We start from the raw sequence: 19,029 nt of genomic DNA on the forward strand, positions 1-19,029 counted from the left end.
GGGGTTTGAACTCACCATCTCCCGATCATGTGGCAGTGTCATAACACACTGCGCCAATGGTTCCAGACAATTCAAGTGCTTTTTTGTTGGTTTTCTTCTTCTGAAATCGGTCTTGAAAGTAAAGACTTGAGTGGGGTTTGAACTCATCATCTCCCGATCATGTGGGAGCGTTCTAACACACCGCGCCACTGGTTCCAGACAATTCACACCGCTTTTTTGTTGGTTTTCTTCTTCTGAAATCGGTCTTGAAAGTAAAGACTTGAGTGGTGTTTGAACTCACCATCTCCCGATCATGTGGCAGCGTTCTAACACACTGCGCCACTGGTTCCAGACAATTCACACTGCTTTCTTGTTTGTTTTGTTCTGGTACTATATGGTAACCAATTGGTACCAGAACTAGGGTTAGGGTTAGGGTTAGGGTTAGGGTTAGGGTTATGGTTATGGCTAGTGTCCGTTGGGGGGTAATTGGGTGATTTAACATGGAGTTGATGAGAAACCGTGAAACACCCAACCCACCCTCAACAAAATCCGGGATGCCTTCAACTTGATAAGAAAACGGATTAATATGCCTTTGAATGTGTTGGTTGATAGGTCGTTGGTTTTCTTCTTCTGAAATCGGTCTTGAAAGTAAAGACTTGAGTGGGGCTTGAACTCACCATCTCCCGATCATGTGGCAGTGTCATAACACACTGCGCCACTGGTTCCAGACAATTCAACTGCTTTTTTGTTGGTTTTCTTCTTCTGAAATCGGTCTTGAAAGTAAAGACTTGAGTGGGGTTTGAACTCATCATCTCCCGAACATGTGGGATCGTTCTAACACACCGCGCCACAGGTTCCAGACAATTCACACCGCTTTTTTGTTGGTTTTCTTCTTCTGAAATCGGTCTTGAAAGTAAAGACTTGAGTGGTGTTTGAACTCACCATCTCCCGATCATGTGGCAGCGTTCTAACACACTGCGCCACTGGTTCCAGACAATTCACACTGCTCTCTTGTTTGTTTTGTTCTGGTACTATATGGTAACCAATCTGGTACCAGAACTAGGGTTAGGGTTAGGGTTAGGGTTAGGGTTAGGGTTAGGGTTAGGGTTAGGGTTAGGGTTATGGCTAGTGTCCGTTGGGGGGTAATTGGGTGATTTAACATGGAGTTGATGAGAAACCGTGAAACACCCAACCCACCCTCAACAAAATCGGGGATGCCTTCAACTTGATAAGAAAACGGATTAATGGGATTGATATGCCTTTGAATGTGTTGGTTGATAGGTCGTTGGTTTTCTTCTTCTGAAATCGGTCTTGAAAGTAAAGACTTGAGTGGGGTTTGAACTCACCATCTCCCGATCATGTGGCAGTGTCCTAACACACTGCGCCACTGGTTCCAGACAATTCAACTGCTTTTTTGTTGGTTTTCTTCTTCTGAAATCGGTCTTGAAAGTAAAGACTTGAGTGGGATTTGAACTCACCATCTCCCGATCATGTGGGAGCATTCTAACACACTGCTCCACTGGTTCAAGATAATTCCCCCTGGTTTTGTGTTGCTTTTCTTCTTCTGAAATCGGTCTTGAAAGTAAAGACTTGAGTGGGGTTTGAACTCACCATCTCCCGATCATGTGGCAGTGTCATAACACACTGCGCCACTGGTTCCAGACAATTCAAGTGCTTTTTTGTTGGTTTTCTTCTTCTGAAATCGGTCTTGAAAGTAAAGACTTGAGTGGGGTTTGAACTCATCATCTCCCGATCATGTGGGAGCGTTCTAACACACTGCTCCACTGGTTCAAGATAATTCACACTGCTTTTGTGTTGCTTTTCTTCTTCTGAAATCGGTCTTGAAAGTAAAGACTTTAGTGGGGTTTGAACTCACCATCTCCCGATCATGTGGCAGCTTTCTAACACACTGCGCCACTGGTTCCAGACAATTCACACCGCTTTTTTGTTGGTTTTCATCTTCTGAAATCGGTCTTGAAAGTAAAGACTTGGGTGGGGTTTGAACTCACCATCTCCCGATCATGTGGCAGTGTCCTAACAAACTGCGCCACTGGTGCCAGACAATTCAACTGCTTTTTTGTTGGTTTTCTTCTTCTAAAATCGGTCTTGAAAGTAAAGACTTGAGTGGGATTTGAACTCACCATCTCCCGATCATGTGGGAGCATTCTAACACACTGCTCCACTGGTTCAAGATAATTCACACTGCTTTTGTGTTGCTTTTCTTCTTCTGAAATCGGTCTTGAAAGTAAAGACTTGAGTGGGGTTTGAACTCACCATCTCCCGATCATGTGGCAGTGTCATAACACACTGCGCCAATGGTTCCAGACAATTCAAGTGCTTTTTTGTTGGTTTTCTTCTTCTGAAATCGGTCTTGAAAGTAAAGACTTGAGTGGGGTTTGAACTCATCATCTCCCGATCATGTGGGAGCGTTCTAACACACCGCGCCACTGGTTCCAGACAATTCACACAGCTTTTTTGTTGGTTTTCTTCTTCTGAAATCGGTCTTGAAAGTAAAGACTTGAGTGGTGTTTGAACTCACCATCTCCCGATCATGTGGCAGCGTTCTAACACACTGCGCCACTGGTTCCAGACAATTCACACTGCTTTCTTGTTTGTTTTGTTCTGGTACTATATTGTAACCAATCTGGTACCAGAACTAGGGTTAGGGTTAGGGTTATGGCTAGTGTCCGTTGGGGGATAATTGGGTGATTTAACATGGAGTTGATGAGAAACCGTGAAACACCCAACCCACCCTCAACAAAATCCGGGATGCCTTCAACTTGATAAGAAACCGGATTAATGGGATTGATATGCCTTTGAATGTGTTGGTTGATGGGTCGTTGGTTTTCTTCTTCTGAAATCGGTCTTGAAAGTAAAGACTTGAGTGGGGTTTGAACTCACCATCTCCCGATCATGTGGCAGTGTCCTAACACACGGCGCCACTGGTTCCAGACAATTCAACTGCTTTTTTGTTGGTTTTCTTCTTCTGAAATCGGTCTTGAAAGTAAAGACTTGAGTGGGATTTGAACTCACCATCTCCCGATCATGTGGGAGCGTTCTAACACACTGCTCCAAGATAATTCACACTGCTTTTGTGTTGGTTTTCTTCTTCTGAAATCGGTCTTGAAAGTAAAGACTTGAGTGGGGTTTGAACTCACCATCTCCCGATCATGTGGCAGCATTCTAACACACTGCGCCACTGGTTCCAGACAATTCACACTGCTTTTGTGTTTGTTTTGTTCTGGTACCATATGGTAACCAATCTGGTACCAGACAACTAGGGTTAGGTTTCTGGTTTAAGGACTTCAGTGTTTTGTACCAAACTATTGTATGAGTACCGAACAAAGAATGTTTGCTTTCGCCATCTTGGTTGAAGAAGAGTCTGGGCAATGAATTAGTCGTATACCTCTGAGGTCAACGATTAAAGTGTTGATTGATGATTCAACCTTGATGATTAAACTTTTGAGGGGATTAAGTCCACCCATCAAGCCCATTAGTGTCAACCTCAGACCAAGATGGTCTGATTTTGAATCTGAATGGCTTTGTGTTACTGCTATTGTCCTGGCTCTGTTCTAATTAAGGGCCATTTAGGAGTTTAGCATTTAAGGGTTTGTTTACTAACCTGTTCCCTGTGGGCCTATTGGATTGGTATTGTTTAAGCCGTGTGGAAATGTGGTGTTTAATCCACAAACCTCCAAGGCACTAATCCCATGGGTCATGAAATGTTGAACAATTAATAAAGTTGTTTCTTTTGCATTATTTATATTATATCTATGTTGGTTTAGTCTATCTGCTATTGTGTTTCTAGTTTCACCCACATATTGTAGGTTGCATTTGTTGCATGTAATTAGATAGACACAGTTACTAGTATTAGCCTGTATGATTTGATTTATTCCAACCATTCTCATTGTGGTTCTATTTTTCACTTGTTGTTTAGGTCTGAAGTAATCCGGTTTCTTGCGTATCGGTCTGTCTGTCTCCTTTAGTTTGCTATGTACAAGGTAATCTTTCAAGTTTTTGTTCTTCCTATATGCTGGTATAATTTTGTATCTGTTAAGTAGGTCATCCGTCCTATTTGCAAAATTCCTCTTTATTTTCATGTTTGTTAATCTGTTTAGGGTCGAATAGGTAGTAACCAAAGCTAGTTTGGGACTCTGGTCCCTTTCTTTCACCTCTATAAATGTGTCATGTGTTTTTCTAAGGAAGGTTCTTGTGTAACCCCGTTTCCGCAAGGCGTTAAATAGAGTTTGACATGCTATTTTAAAATCACTTTGTTGTGTGCAGATTCTGTGGAATCTCAACAGCTGTGATTTGACTATGCCTCTGTAAGTGTGTGGTGGATGAAAGGAGGTTTTATGTAGGAGAGCGTGTGTGTCGGTTTCTTTAAAATACACTTTGAAAACTAATTTACCACTTGTGTTGAAATTTGGGCCTTTGAAGACAGTAACAGAAATCTATTTTTTCGGTGCTCGTCACATATTTGATTGTAATTGATCTATGGTGTGTGTTTAGTATATTAATAAAATCTTGGAAATCCTCTTTGGTGTGTTCCCAAACACCAAAGATGTCATCGAGTTGGCTTCGAGTTTTCACATTTTTTAATTCTGAACAAAAAACGGAAAAAAATTGCAATTTTCTTTTTGCTGGATTAAATTGAACAAACATACTTATACTAAGGTCCCTTGACCAGTTTTTGTGATTTTTCGTTTAGCGTTTTCCCATTTTTCAATTCTGAACAAAAAAAGGAAAAACTAGGAAATTAAACGAACAAAAATCACAAATATGTTTTTTATATGTTGGATTCAGATTGAAATAAGGCAATTATACTAAGGTCCCCTGACCTACTAGTCCTACATACTTACACCTAGAATTCCCATTCAAACCTATTTAGGTTCATCTTACGGTGGACATGTTTGCCTGAAAAGGAATCTTTGAAATGTTTCATAGTTTTAGAAATAGAAATAGAAATAGAAATTTATAATGGCAGATAGTGGCACGTCAAAAAATCATTCACCTAGAAACTCCATTCACACTTTTTATAATTCAGCTGTCTGTGGAGACACATGCTGGAACTTTTTACTTTGAAATGTTTTGTAGTTTCTGAGTTATTTAAGTTAAACGCCCAATGCATTCCCAATGGCAATAGCACAAACTTTGGCATGCTACTAGTCCTACATACTTACACCTAGAAACACCATTCAAGCCTATTTAGGTTCATCTTACGGTGGACATGTTTGCCTGAAAAGGAATCTTTGAAATGTTTCATCGTTTTAGAAATATAGTGCTTTTAAATTTGAGAAATTCAGAATGGGGGTCAATGGCAGATTTTGGCAAGTAAAGATTTGAGTGGGGTTTGAACCCACAATCTCCAGATCATGCAGCCAGTGTGCTAAGTCACTGATCTACTTGCTACCTGCCACAACACAGTCTGCTGTTCCCTTTGAGTACAACATTGATACAAAAATCACACCCGTGTGAACTGAGTGGTGTAAGGTCTTATATAGACTGATCAGCTGTGGTCTGAAGTTATGTCTGACATAATGAAATCACACCCGTGTGAACTGGGTGACCATAGCAACCATGCTCATTTTTTTGGTACAGACAGACAGACAGACAGACAGACACGTAAACTAACAAAGCCAGTTGTAGGAGTGGTTTACACCACTCAAAAATAAAATACAAAAAATAAAATAACAGGAGATTTGTCTATTGTTTCTTTTGCTGTTGTTTATCTCTAGACGTTCGAATGTTTATGAACCACAATGGAAACAAGTCTCTGGCTCTTCTGTCATTATCTATTCGGCCTTTTAAGAACAGCATGCACAGTGGCTCACTGGGTACAGAGCCTGCCTGGGAATCAGGAGGCTGCAGGTTCAAGTCCTGGCTCTGACATAGTGTCCCAAAATCATGAAAATATGACAAAATATATTATGCCGTCCCAAACCATGGACTATAGTATGTCGTTTTTTCATGATTTTCATCTTTTTTTCAAATCCTCCAAAATCATGAAAAACGACATGCTATAGTATGCCGTCCGAAGCCATGAACTATAGTATGTCGTTTTTTCATGATTTTCATCTTTTTTTCAAATAGTCCAAAATCACGAAAAACGACATGCTATAGTATGCCGTCCGAAAAAAATTATAACTTTGGCATGCTACTAGTCCTACATAGTTACACCTATAATTCCCATTCAAACCTATTTAGGTTCATCTTACGGTGGACATGTTTGCCTGAAAAGGAATCTTTGAAATGTTTCATAGTTTTAGAAATATAGTGCTTTAAATTTGAGAAATGTATAATGGCAGATAGTGGCACGTCAAAAAATCATTCACCTAGAAACTCCATTCACACTTTTTATAATTCAGCTGTCATGCTGGAACTTTTTACTTTGAAATGTTTTGTAGTTTCTGAGTTATTTAAGTTAAACGCCCAATGCATTCCCAATGGCAATAGCACAAACTTTGGCATGCTACTAGTCCTACATACTTACACCTAGAAAACCCATTCAAACCTATTTAGGTTCATCTTACGGTGGACATGTTTGCCTGAAAAGGAATCTTTGAAATGTTTCATCGTTTTAGAAATATAGTGCTTTTAAATTTGAGAAATTCAGAATGGGGGTCAATGGCAGATTTTGGCAAGTAAAGATTTGAGTGGGGTTTGAACCCACAATCTCCAGATCATGCAGCCAGTGTGCTAAGTCACTGATCTACTTGCTACCTGCCACAACACAGTCTGCTGTTCCCTTTGAGTACAACATTGATACAAAAATCACACCCGTGTGAACTGAGTGGTGTAAGGTCTTATATAGACTGATCAGCTGTGGTCTGACGTAATGTCTGACATAATGAAATCACACCCGTGTGAACTGGGTGACCATAGCAACCATGCTCATTTTTTTGGTACAGACAGACAGACAGACAGACAGACACGTAAACTAACAAAGCCAGTTGTAGGAGTGGTTTACACCACTCAAAAATAAAATACAAAAAATAAAATAACAGGAGATTTGTCTATTGTTTCTTTTGCTGTTGTTTATCTCTAGACGTTCGAATGTTTATGAACCACAATGGAAACAAGTCTCTGGCTCTTCTGTCATTATCTATACGGCCTTTTAAGAACAGCATGCACAGTGGCTCACTGGGTACAGAGCCTGCCTGGGAATCAGGAGGCTGCAGGTTCAAGTCCTGGCTCTGACATAGTGTCCCAAAATCATGAAAATATGACAAAATGTATTATGCCGTCCCAAACCATGGACTATAATATGTTGTTTTTTCATGATTTTCATCTTTTTTTCAAATCCTCCAAAATCATGAAAAACGACATGCTATAGTATGCCGTCCGAAGCCATGAACTATAGCATGTCGTTTTTTCATGATTTTCATCTTTTTTTTAAATAGTCCAAAATCACGAAAAACGACATGCTATAGTATGCCGTCCGAAAAAAATTATAACTTTGGCATGCTACTAGTCTTACATACTTACATCTAGAATCCCCATTCAAACCTATTTAGGTTCATCTTACGGTGGACATGTTTGCCTGAAAAGGAATCTTTGAAATGTTTCATAGTTTTAGAAATATAGTGCTTTAAATTTGAGAAATTTATAATGGCAGATAGTGGCACGTCAAAAATTCATTCACCTAGAAACTCCATTCACACTTTTTATAATTCAGCTTTCTGTGGAGACACATGCTGGAACTTTTTACTTTGAAATGTTTTGTAGTTTCTGAGTTATTTAAGTTAAACGCCCAATGCATTCCCAATGGCAATAGCACAAACTTTGGCATGCTACTAGCCCTACATACTTACACCTAGAAACCCCATTCAAACCTATTTAGGTTCATCTCACGGTGGACGCCTCTTACGCCTGAAAAGGAATCTTTGAACATCGTTTTAGAAATATAGTGCTTTTAAATTTGAGAAATTTATAATGGGGCTCAATGGCAGATATTGGCACGTCAAAAAATCACTTTCACCTAGAAACTCCATTCACACTTTTTTTAATTCAGCTTACTGTGGAGACACATGCTGGAACGTTTTACTTTGAAATGTTTTGTAGTTTCTGAGTTATTTAACTTAAACGCCCATTGCATATAGGCGTGGTCAATGCTGTTTGGCCACTCAGAATAGCCAAATGGCATTGATCACGCCTCCAGGTCTTAAGTTAAGTAATAAGACCTGGTACTTAAAACACAATTCCTGCCGCCATTAATTAATCCCTCGATTGCGTATTGCCATGGTTTAATCACGCGTGACACTTACTTTGAAGAGCCAAATATCCGTATCGCATTTTACTATGAAACCATTCCGTGTGTGTTGACGAAGCTGGTGCTTGTTCTCTCGGTCGGTGGTGGAAAAAGTGGACCGCGAGTATCACAGCGCCTGCTACAGGCCGTTGAAAACGCTTGTCTGGGACAAAGCGACCCCTGCAATGTCGCTTCTGTGAGATAAAGCCGTCTGAAAACAGAGCCGGCAATGTAAGTGGATGCGCGCGCATTTTCAAAATGGCCGCGCCCATTGGGTCAGAAGCATAACAAAGCTAACGGACGGTAGATTTCGATACGATCGTATTAAAACATGCATTAATGAATACATCGCTGTTAAAACGGCTTTTCCGTTTGTGGCAGGCTACAAGATTCTACGTGTTAATATTCCTATGTTCCTGGCGGGCCTCGTGTTAAGACACGCATAATACTGCCCCAAGTCTCTCGGTGTACGTGTGTACGTCTGAAATCCATAACTCGAGAACCGTTCACCCCACCGTGTCCATATATGGAGCTTGCCTGTTCTGACATCATTCTGACGTCTGCATAGACTCCATATTTGGGCATACCAGAAGAACTCCATATATGGGCATAAAAGGGGCACGGACATAATATCTGGATGGGGCATACATTTCCAACTCTCATCGTTCCAAGTAGGTGTCGAAGTGTCACTGAACCCTACATTGCCTCCAATGAGTTGGTTGGTGTGAGCTCGCCACCATTGGTGTGTGAATGAGGGAAGTGAGGACACTGGCGTCGACTGTTCGCCGCTTCACCTACCAATGTATGAATGAATGAACCAAAGCGCTTTGAGCACTTGGAAAATCGCTCGGGCCATAGACCTGATCACTTTTATATCTCCATATATGGAGCTGGCCTGTTCTGACATCATTCTGACATCTGCATAGACTCCATATTTGGGCATGCCTGACAAATAACTCCATATATGGGCATAAAAGGGACACAGACAGAATAACTGGGTGGGGCATGCATTTCCAACTTGCATCGTTCCAAGTAGGCCAGTGCCCAACAGGCACCGCTCTAGTTCGTATAATACAGTATAATAATATTAGTTATTATAATTACTGTTAAAACTCATTCTCTGCATGCCAATCACAGGTTTGACATGTTTTTTTATTTTTCTCCCATTTGCATTATTAGTTTTTAGGCGCTCTCCCTCTCTCTCTGTCTCTTTTGATGAGTGAGCTCTGGTCTGACATCAGATACAAGATCCCCATTTCCCTGTCGCCCTAAGACCCTGAGATCCTGAGAAACAGGCAGTTGAGACCAGGAAGTTGTACATGCACAAATTTGGGCATGTGCAACTTCCTGGTCTCAACTGCATGTTTCTTTCCTTCCATGGAGCAACATGGCGTCCACGTGGTATTCGCTTCTCGTCCTCTTTAGATAGTCCTTGACTGCAGCATGGTAGCATTAAACTTAGAAACAAAACTCACCAGAGATCACGAAAGTAAAAACCAAAACGGCTTGGGCATCCAAAAGAAGTTTGCTTCATCAGAAAACAAGATTTGAGAACATAAAATAAACTTTGCAACTAATGCTCTAGGACGTATTAAGTTGTTTTTATTAGCATATATGCATTCCATAGGGCTAGACAACATGGGCATATGACATCATCAACTTGCGACAGGAGCATCTCCTATTGAGTGAAAAATTATGTATTTATGAAAGAAACAAAACATTCAAGGTGTTGCTAGAATAGAAACACCTTGGAAGTTTTGTTTCTTTCATAAATAAAGAATATTATGTCTGTGCCCCTTTTATGCCCCTTTTATGCCCATATATGGAGTTCTTCTGGTATACCCAAATATGGAGTCTATGCAGACGTCAGAATGATGTCAGAACAGGCAAGCTCCATATATGGACACGGTGGGGCGAACGGTTCTCGAGTTATGGATTTCAGACGTACACACGTACACACAGAGACTTGGGGCAGTATTATGCGTGTCTTAAGTACAGCATGTGTACAGGGAAGTACAGATCTAATTTAACCTTTCAAAGGCAATTTTGTTGCTTATGCAATGCATTTCATCATCAATATATCATGGGTTTTAACCCCATCCACAACTCAAGACTGAATTGAGGAACAGCACTTCACTTTGACACTGGTGAGGCACATCACAGTGTAATTTGACGCTAGTCGCCATGTCCAGCGTGCGCGCCCATGCGCTGGGGGTCCTGGGAGGGGTAGTGGATGTGACCGGGAGGTCTCAGACCCATGGGAGGGGGTGCCATTGGACCCATGTGGTGGAACATCGGAGGGCCAAAACCAGGAGGAGGTGGGTTGATCCCAGGGGGAGGGGGCAGAGCGATGTTCAGGATCGCAGGAGAGGTACCAGGGTCAAGGTTGAAGTAGTTGGTAGGAGTCTCTTCATCAAGAGCTGGTGGTGGAGGTAGAGCTCCAGGTAGCCCAGGAACTGGGTCAAGTCTGGTGTCCATTTCACTGACCCCTTCCTTAATGGCTTCCTTGCCCCTCGCTGCCTGGGACCTGCCCCATTCGACGGTGAGCCTCCGGCCATTGATGATGAGCTTGTTGAAGGACTTCTCTGCAGCACTCTCAGCAGCCTGTCGCGTGGCAAACTGGATGAAAGCACACTGGTGTCTCTGGACTGTGCGAATCTCCCCAAACTGGTAGAAATGGTTCTTGAGGTCTGCGTCTGTAACGGTGTCTCCCAGCCCACCGATGAAGAGGGTGCTGATGGTCTTGTCCTCTGGTGGGTCTAAACGAGGCATCGTGGAGGCTCTCTTCAGCAGCTTGTCAGCTACCGGGTCGTTGATGCCATAATAACGGTCCTTGATGTTCTGGTCAGCCAGCGGGTCATCTGGATCTGTGGGCTTCTCATGCCTGTAGGGGCACTCCTCTCCTCTCTTGCACTCTCCCTTCAACCAGAATGAGCAGATGTGTGGCCGGTTCCTCTTGTAGTAGGGCGTGGTGCGGGCCAGTTTCAACAACATGTCACTGGAGCTGGGCACCTTGCCCAGGAGACCCACCGGCCCCGTCCCGTCAGAGCTGCCTATCTCCCTCTCCATGTTCTGTGTGTAGTACTCCTTATTCACGTCCGACTTGGGAACATGGTCCTTGACATTGAGCCCTGTGTCTCGCACCTGGATGGGTAAACCATATTCCAGGTCAAGCAAGCATGTCTGGCAGACATTCTTCATCTTGCTGCAGGTCTGGCAAACCTCGGTCTTCTTGAAACGCATGCGAGTTCCAGGACACCAACGGAATGTGGTGAACGGACGAATGCATATCTTGCATTCTTTCCCATACTTCTCCTTGGTCATACGGATGTAGGGATTTGCTCCTAAACATGTCTGGCACAGAATAGGAAAGTCTGCGTCTTCCCAGTGCTGTCTGTTGTATGTGTTAGCTCCCAGGGACGTCGCCATTTCGACAAGAAGTGTGTCAGAGAGAGAGACAGAGACAGACAGACAAAACACACACACAGTATAGATGGATACTGGAAGTCAGCTTGGGCTGCAGAGATAAGACCCACCCTGTCTAATTATGTTTATACAAGTCTTGTCCTATGTGCTGTATCCTGTATCCTGTGTCTTCCTTGGGTCCTGTAGATTCTGAGGATTTGAGATCGATGGAGATACCGTGTGCGTGGCTTGGTATCTGAGGTTTAGAGGCTGGGATCTGCCTTTTATAATGAGCAAGTCACAATGATGTCACCACTGTGTATATCCATCTTTGGGGTTTCTACATTATGGCTGGGATCTGCCTTTTATAATGTGCAAGTCTAGTGTCACGATGATGTCACCACTGTGTATATCCATCTTTGGGGTTTCTACATTAAGGCTGGGATCTGCCTTTTATAATGTGCAAGTCTAGTGTCACGATGATGTCACCACTGTTTATATCCATCTTTGGGGTTTCTACATTAAGGCTGGGATCTGCCTTTTAGAATGTGCAAGTCTAGTGTCACGATGATGTCACCACTGTGTATATCCATCTTTGGGGTTTCTACATTAAGGCTGGGATCTGCCTTTTAGAATGTGCAAGTCTAGTGTCACGATGATGTCACCACTGTGTATATCCATCTTTGGGGTTTCTACATTAATCTGATGTCAGCGCTGGATATCGCCGTTGTCTCCATATATGGAGTTCTAAGTGAAAGCCTTCGTAACAGCTCGAAGGACCATATAAGATAGCTCGAACTAGTGCTGGTTGTCTCGGCTAGAACCCGCTGCAGTGGTGTCCGATTCGAACTTAAACCGGGATGTTTAACGGAGCTAATTGGAATGGTGGTCTTGGTAAAGCTATGCAAGGTATCTGGGTTGTAAAGCCAGACACCTTGGTTCTAATGTGTTGAGGTGTTCTTGATCTTGGATCTTGTGTCTTGCATATGGTGTCTTGAGTCTTGTCCTATGTGCTGTATCCTGTATCTTGGTTGGGTGCTGTAGATTCTGAGTATTTGAGATCGTTGGAGATACCGTGTGCGTGGCTTGCGGTATCCATCTATACTGGAAGTCAGCTTGGGCTGAAACTTTCTCAAATATGAAGATGACTGATGTCATACTACTGACTTCCTAGATGACATCAGTCTGAGCAGAGAGAGAGACAGAGACAGACAGACAAAACACACACAGTATAGATGGATACTGGAAGTCAGCTTGGGCTGGAACTTTCCCAAATATGAAGATGACTGATGTCATACTACTGACTTCCTAGATGACATCAGTCTGAGAACCAGCTGTGCTGTGATAAGACCCACCCTGTCTATTTATGTTTATACAAGATGTGAAGGATGCATTTTGGATTTCAGATTTTACGGGTGCCAGTTTCGAATTGCAGCCGTCCGTAGGTGCCCTTTGAGAGCGGTTTTGAAGGAGTCAAGGGATTTGCATGTCTTAATGACTGTTGGTAGGGCGTTCTAGGACTCTAGCGCCCCTCACATGAACATGTATTGGAACATCAGTATTAGTCCTCCTAAAATAACTATTTAGATGCTGGTGCAACTCATGTGGGTTATATATATATATATATATATATATATATATATACACACATACACACACACACATAGTTATATTTAGTTTGCTCATATAAATGTATGTGCGTCTACAGAATTGGGACCCATGTGGCCTTCTGTAATTCCGTTTTGATGCTGACCAGTGTTGATTTTGACAGCAAATTTTGATTTTAGTTTTAGTCATAGTCTCTTGAATAGTTTTCATTTAGTTTTTAATAGTCACATTTTAGTCACCTGGAATGTTTGTGTTAGTCTAGTTTTAGTCGACTAAATATAAGATTTTAGTTGACTAAATCTAGTTGATTTACTAACTTTGTTTTGGCAGGCCTTGATGCCATCGTAATGACAGATTTTACACTTGCTGAAAATAGCTGATCTACAAGCTCACAACATGTCACGCTGCGACGTGTTGTGAGCTTGTAGATTGGCTATTTTCAGCATGCAACCAAGTGTAAAATGACTTATAGGCCTACTGGATCTCTTGTCCACTATAGTCCCTTCCTAACATTTTAGTCGTTTTTTTTTGTTGACGAAATTGTCAATATATTTAGTCTTAGTTTTAGTCATCATAGCTTAGTTTTCATTTAGTTTTCCGTAGTGAAATACAATAGAACAATTACAAAACAATTCAAAAACGCGTAGGCCTACCTGTGGGACAACTGCACAGTAGCCTAATGCACTGTCCCGGAGACCCAGACCACAGGAGTTCACTTCAGAAGTTCAGAAGCACTCACAAATTATGCTCAGCATGATGGTCAGTATCATGTAGGCCTATTGTAGTCCCAGGCTAATTGAAAAAAAGGACACTTCAAAATGTGATTGTGAACACATCAAGGCTACATCAACAGGCTACAATTACAAAGCAGAGTTCAACTCAATAAAAGACAGACAACAGGTCCAGCGGTTTTATTATTTGGTACCCATAATAAGATAGTACTGTAGGTGCTTGGGTCTGTTAAGCTTGATTCATACTCCATCGCACGGCGCTGTCGGCCTTGCCGACAAAACCCGATCTTGTCGGCAAGTGACACCGTTGTACTACAAAGTATAAACTAGGCTTTAGAGTGCCAGTAGTTATCTTGCTGATTGAGACACTAGAAGCACAAATGCCCTGGATATTTTACATGCATAGTAATGTGTGCCCATACCATAAAGTGTGCTTTTAGATAATGACAATCTATAGAACCATATATATATATATATATATATATATATACTGTATAGTGTAGACACGTGTAGACACACATACACAAAATGCACTCTGTACATAGTGCCCATTTTGTGCAGAGAATAATATTCAGCATAATATTCAATACACTGACTCGATGAATTAATTCTGTCTACATTATAATCCAGAGGTTTGATATATCAATATTAATAATAAATATCAACTGTACAGTGCATTGCAATGACTCTAATAGAAAATAATTGCCTGGAATAATATAGCTATAGTTCACTGGTTCAGTGGTGTGTAGTGTAGGCTAATGTCACCATATATAGCAGCCACTGGCAGTTGACAAGAAGGCCCCGTGTGGGAGCTAGTGAGACTGAACTGTCCTCAGTCCAAGCACTTTCTGTCAGTAGTAGGAGGAGGCCATATCGGGCGAGAGAGGTGTGTTGCACTAGATGTAAAGGGCATAGCAGAGGCCATGTTGTGCTGCCGCAGATAGAAACCACATTCATTTTTCCCATTGAGATTTACAAAGACATATTTATGTACCCTGCAGGGCCTGTACATTTATTTTAAGCCTTGAAACAAGCCACCCAGGCTCTTGGTCAATCATGAACCCATAAAATAGTTGATTATAATTCATTTCGAGTGTCGCTAGGCTAGCCCCTCCTATATTCAGCTATAGTGTACATTTTTGTCCTAACACAAACATCAAATGTCATAGACAATTAATGGAGAATTTACGTCATATGTGTCTGAGTAAATGGGTATTTCTGTGTTAACACAAACAATAAATGCCATTGACAATGAATGGAGAATTTACGTCATATGTAGACGAGCAAATTGGCTATTTTCGTATTTTTCTGTTTTACGTCATGTCGTACGATGATAAGAGCGCCCCTCAATGTAATTATATTATTATACTAGCTTTAATATATATATATATATTTTTTGTGGTTTTCAAATATTTTTTGACACAGAATCAAATATTTTATGGTCATTATTCACCAGGTATGGCTTGGTACCAGCTGGCTTAAAATTATTAACATAAATATGTATATTACTGGTATAATATAAATGATTAATAATATGATCTCACGCAATAATATATCCCTATGGGGAAAACGGATGTGATTTATATCTGTGGCACCACAAAATGGCAGCCACTGCTACACCCCATTGAGTAGCCATAATGGGTCAAAGAATGTTTCCAGTATTTGGTGGGTTGTGTGACGTCCAAGCATGATGTATAAAGGTCTTCGGTGAGAAACCGCAGCTTGCCGTTGGTTTCCACACCATTTGCAAGCTTCCCCCAGGCTAAACATCAAATAATTCTCCAGTAACATGCAGTTATAAAACCATGGGTTGACAAAATAGTTCTGAACTTGGAGATTTACCAAAATGAGGAGTTACAAGGAAATGTGTCCTTGAAGAATGGAACATGTGGCATCATTTGAGGAAGAAACAGAAAACAAAGAATAAAGTATAGGTTCATTCATGCAACACAACAGCAATCAAACAGAGATGAACACCCCACGTTAGCCAGCTGGCCTTGCATTCTCCCCTACATTGCATGAGTTGACATCATAAAAGGAATAGGCCACTACTTGCACTTTCAAGACCTGGGCTGGTCTTGTGGCTTATCTACCACTAGATGGTGCTGTGGCACTGACAACATAAGTAGATTACACTTGGGAGTCCAACAAGCATGTGGACACCACCTCTTGCTGTGTGACATAATTAAAGTGACATTCATCAAGGATTTGCATAATCACACACAACCTATGACTGAAAGAAAATGTGTAATCATTTCGATTCGAACAAACAGGACTGCTATAACTGCAAGGGACCATGTTTTTTTTAAGCCCCTCTACAATTCCAATGGAGAAGTCTTCATTGACATAATGACACATGTGAGGATTTATGGGCTGAAATAAACGTATGTTTTGTCAATATTCTGCTGACATTAGAAGATGGTCAATGGTCTACCTGTTATGTAATCGGAATGGTAAACTTGTTAGTTGGTGTTGTACTATGTAATATGTAGTGTCTCTCAGCATACTGTGCCATACATCTTTGCTACAAATAACTAGAGTATTTAGACCTAGCATTAATTCAATAAAGCCATTTTGAAGACTGCAACGATGCTTTGTCAATGCTACATAAAGCCCTTACGCCAGATTTTGGAATGTAATGAAGCATGGAAAATGATACCCTCAAAAATAAATTTCTGTAGACCGCAGCAGTTAAAATGTATGGGCAAACAGAGATATTATAGTCCCGATCACTACCAAAAGATTATGTTCATCAGTAAAACGACATATATTATGTGCTTTATAAGAAACAGACATGGTATAAATTTCAAATCTATAAAAAGATACTGGATATATATATATATATATATCTATCCCAAGTGTTTTCCTGTTCTCTTTATTGCTGGCTGCCTTGTGAGTAAAGAGACGTACTGTATGAAACGTTAATGTGAATATATATTCCAACGTGCTTCTTAGTCTGAACTGTATGTATAACTGTGTCTGTATCTGAAGTAGGACTTTCAGGCTTTGTTGTTGACTAAATTAATAGTCCATTCAATCAATCAATGCTTCTCCCACATCTTTCTATTCATGTATGCAATCATACAGAATTAACCTTTAGATGCGGTGTAGTGGTACACAAAGACAAAATATCTGTTCAATTATTACGTTTAGGATTTTCCATGAACAGTATTAAACACACGAGTTATCAACTCAGTCGACTGACATCCTATATTTGTGAACTACTCAACCAATAACCTTGGATGTGCTTGTACTAATGTATATGCTTGCATGCCATGTGGGTGCATTGGCTGAGTTGTCCCAAGTCAACATTGTCCTTTCCCCTCGGTGCTTCTGTTTGGGACACTGAGCCCAGCAGGCCTGGTGTCACAAGTAGGGTTGGGATCCTTCAGGAATGTAACTGTTCCCGGTTCCTTAGTGATTCCCTCTAAGCGGTCCAATTTCCTTAACAGGTTGCCTTTAACGATTCCTATAACACGACTCCTGTTACAAATGGCCCATTACAGGCCTGTAACTCTGAGACTAGTGTACAAATGGAACCATATGGACCCTCACGGGTCCATGGGTTCTATTTGCACACTCGCAAGAGTCATGGTAGTCCTTCAAATTAAAAAGTTTGAGGACCACCGGTATTGTAATTGTATAGCAGACGTTGACGTCCACATAGCCAGCTCTGACAGTGTGATGGAAACGGTTCCGGGTATACGGTTTCCCAAATGTGATCGTCGATGTTGGATCCGGGTTCCTCCGGTTTTCTCCGGATCCCAACGATTAGCCACCAGTGCTGCCCTCCCAGTGTAGCAGCGGCAGTCCCCTCCTCGGCAGTGTCTGGGAGTATCCGGAGCAGCAGCAGCAGCAGCAGCAGCTCTACCCTGCAGCCAAGCTCAACCAACGCTCCTCCAGCCCCAGCCTCCAGTTCCCTCGTCCCCTCGTAGCGGTCGCCCCTCCGCGGGGGTCCGGCTGTGCAGCTCCAGCCCAGGCTGTGTCAGGACGACTGCATCAGGCCTGTCAGACGCTTTCCCGTCAACGACTTGCCCTGGAAGACCAACCCAAGACGGGGAAAAACAACAACAACAACATCATCACCATCACTGACCCGAGCTTCGGCCGAGAACAGCATGTAAAGTGTGAGGCAGTGGTGGAAAAAAGTACTTGCATGTTTTACTTAAGTAAAAGGATCAATACTGCAATGTAGAAGTACTCTGTTATGTTAAGTAAAAGTCTGGAATTCAAAATTTACTTGAGTAAAACGTATTGGTGTCAAAATGTACTACAAAGTACCAAAAGTAGAAAGTACTCATTATGCAGAAGGTCCCATTTCAAGTTTTCAAATGCATAAAATGTATCAAAAAATATATTTTGGAAATAGCCGATCTACAAGCTCGTAGATTGGCTAATTTGGCCGAAAAGTATATAGGGCTGAAGTGGTTAATGTATAATCTCAATCTACAAAGTAACTAGAAACTAAAGTTTTTAAGTACAATATTTGTCTCTGAGATGTAGTGGAGTAGAAGTTAAAGTACAGAAAATTGGAAATACTCCAATTTTCAGTACTTAAGCACAGTACTTAGGTAAATGTACTTTCCACCACTGGCGTGAGGAGAGTCAATGACACACAATCTCGACTGCATTGGTTTGCGAGAAAGATTCTTCACCAAAAATACATTCAAATAACCGTTGCTTTACATGCACATCTTAACACCAGCACAATATTAGAAATTATGGACTGGTCACTAGAGTGGAATGTGGTCATCGTCAGTTCACACACTGCAGAAAAAACAAAGCCACTGGTAGTGAGCCAGCCAGTGTGGTCTGTCTGTGTTGTGGTGGGCAGCCCCAGCCAGTGTGGTCTGTCTGTGTTGTGGTGGGCAGCCCCAGCCAGTGTGGTCTGTCTGTGTTGTGGTGGGCAGCCCCAGAGCCTCTGGATGACTTACCACGCTGCGGGTGAACTTCTCCAGGGAGGTGCGGCGGCCCTGCTCAGTGTCGGATGGCTGCTGCTGATTGGGGGGGAAGCAGGGTGAGGGTTTGGGTCAGGTCCAGGGTGTCCACGGAGGA

General features: G+C 41.9%; 2 protein-coding genes across 10 annotated transcripts in view; both read right to left on the minus strand.

Moving 5' to 3' along the window:
• Positions 1-10,405: 10,405 nt before the first annotated feature.
• LOC306941713 (pre-mRNA-splicing factor RBM22-like) lies at positions 10,406-11,670 on the minus strand (the record flags this gene model as incomplete). The annotated part of the gene is made up of 1 exon (XM_079527334.1): positions 10,406-11,670. Exon 1 carries the CDS (start codon positions 11,657-11,659, stop codon positions 10,406-10,408), a length of 1,254 nt encoding a protein of 417 aa, XP_079383460.1. The 5' UTR covers positions 11,660-11,670.
• A 2,469-nt stretch (positions 11,671-14,139) lies between these two features.
• LOC306942746 (regulator of G-protein signaling 6-like) overlaps positions 14,140-19,029 on the minus strand; it is a 133,420-nt gene continuing 128,530 nt past the window's right edge. For 7 of the 9 annotated variants that reach the window (XM_079528791.1, XM_079528798.1, XM_079528795.1 and 4 more), the window contains 2 exons: positions 18,909-18,971; positions 14,140-18,010 (listed from right to left, as the gene is read on the minus strand). In XM_079528791.1, coding sequence (XP_079384917.1) covers positions 17,960-18,010; positions 18,909-18,971 — 114 coding nt within the window. In that variant the 3' untranslated portion in view covers positions 14,140-17,959. The remainder of the gene's footprint in view (positions 18,011-18,908; positions 18,972-19,029) is intronic. The other 2 variants (XM_079528796.1, XM_079528793.1) reach the window with 1 other exon arrangement.

Source organism: Electrona antarctica, assembly GCF_951216825.1.
Source record: "Electrona antarctica genome assembly, chromosome: 18".
In the NCBI taxonomy this organism is placed as follows: domain Eukaryota; kingdom Metazoa; phylum Chordata; class Actinopteri; order Myctophiformes; family Myctophidae; genus Electrona; species Electrona antarctica.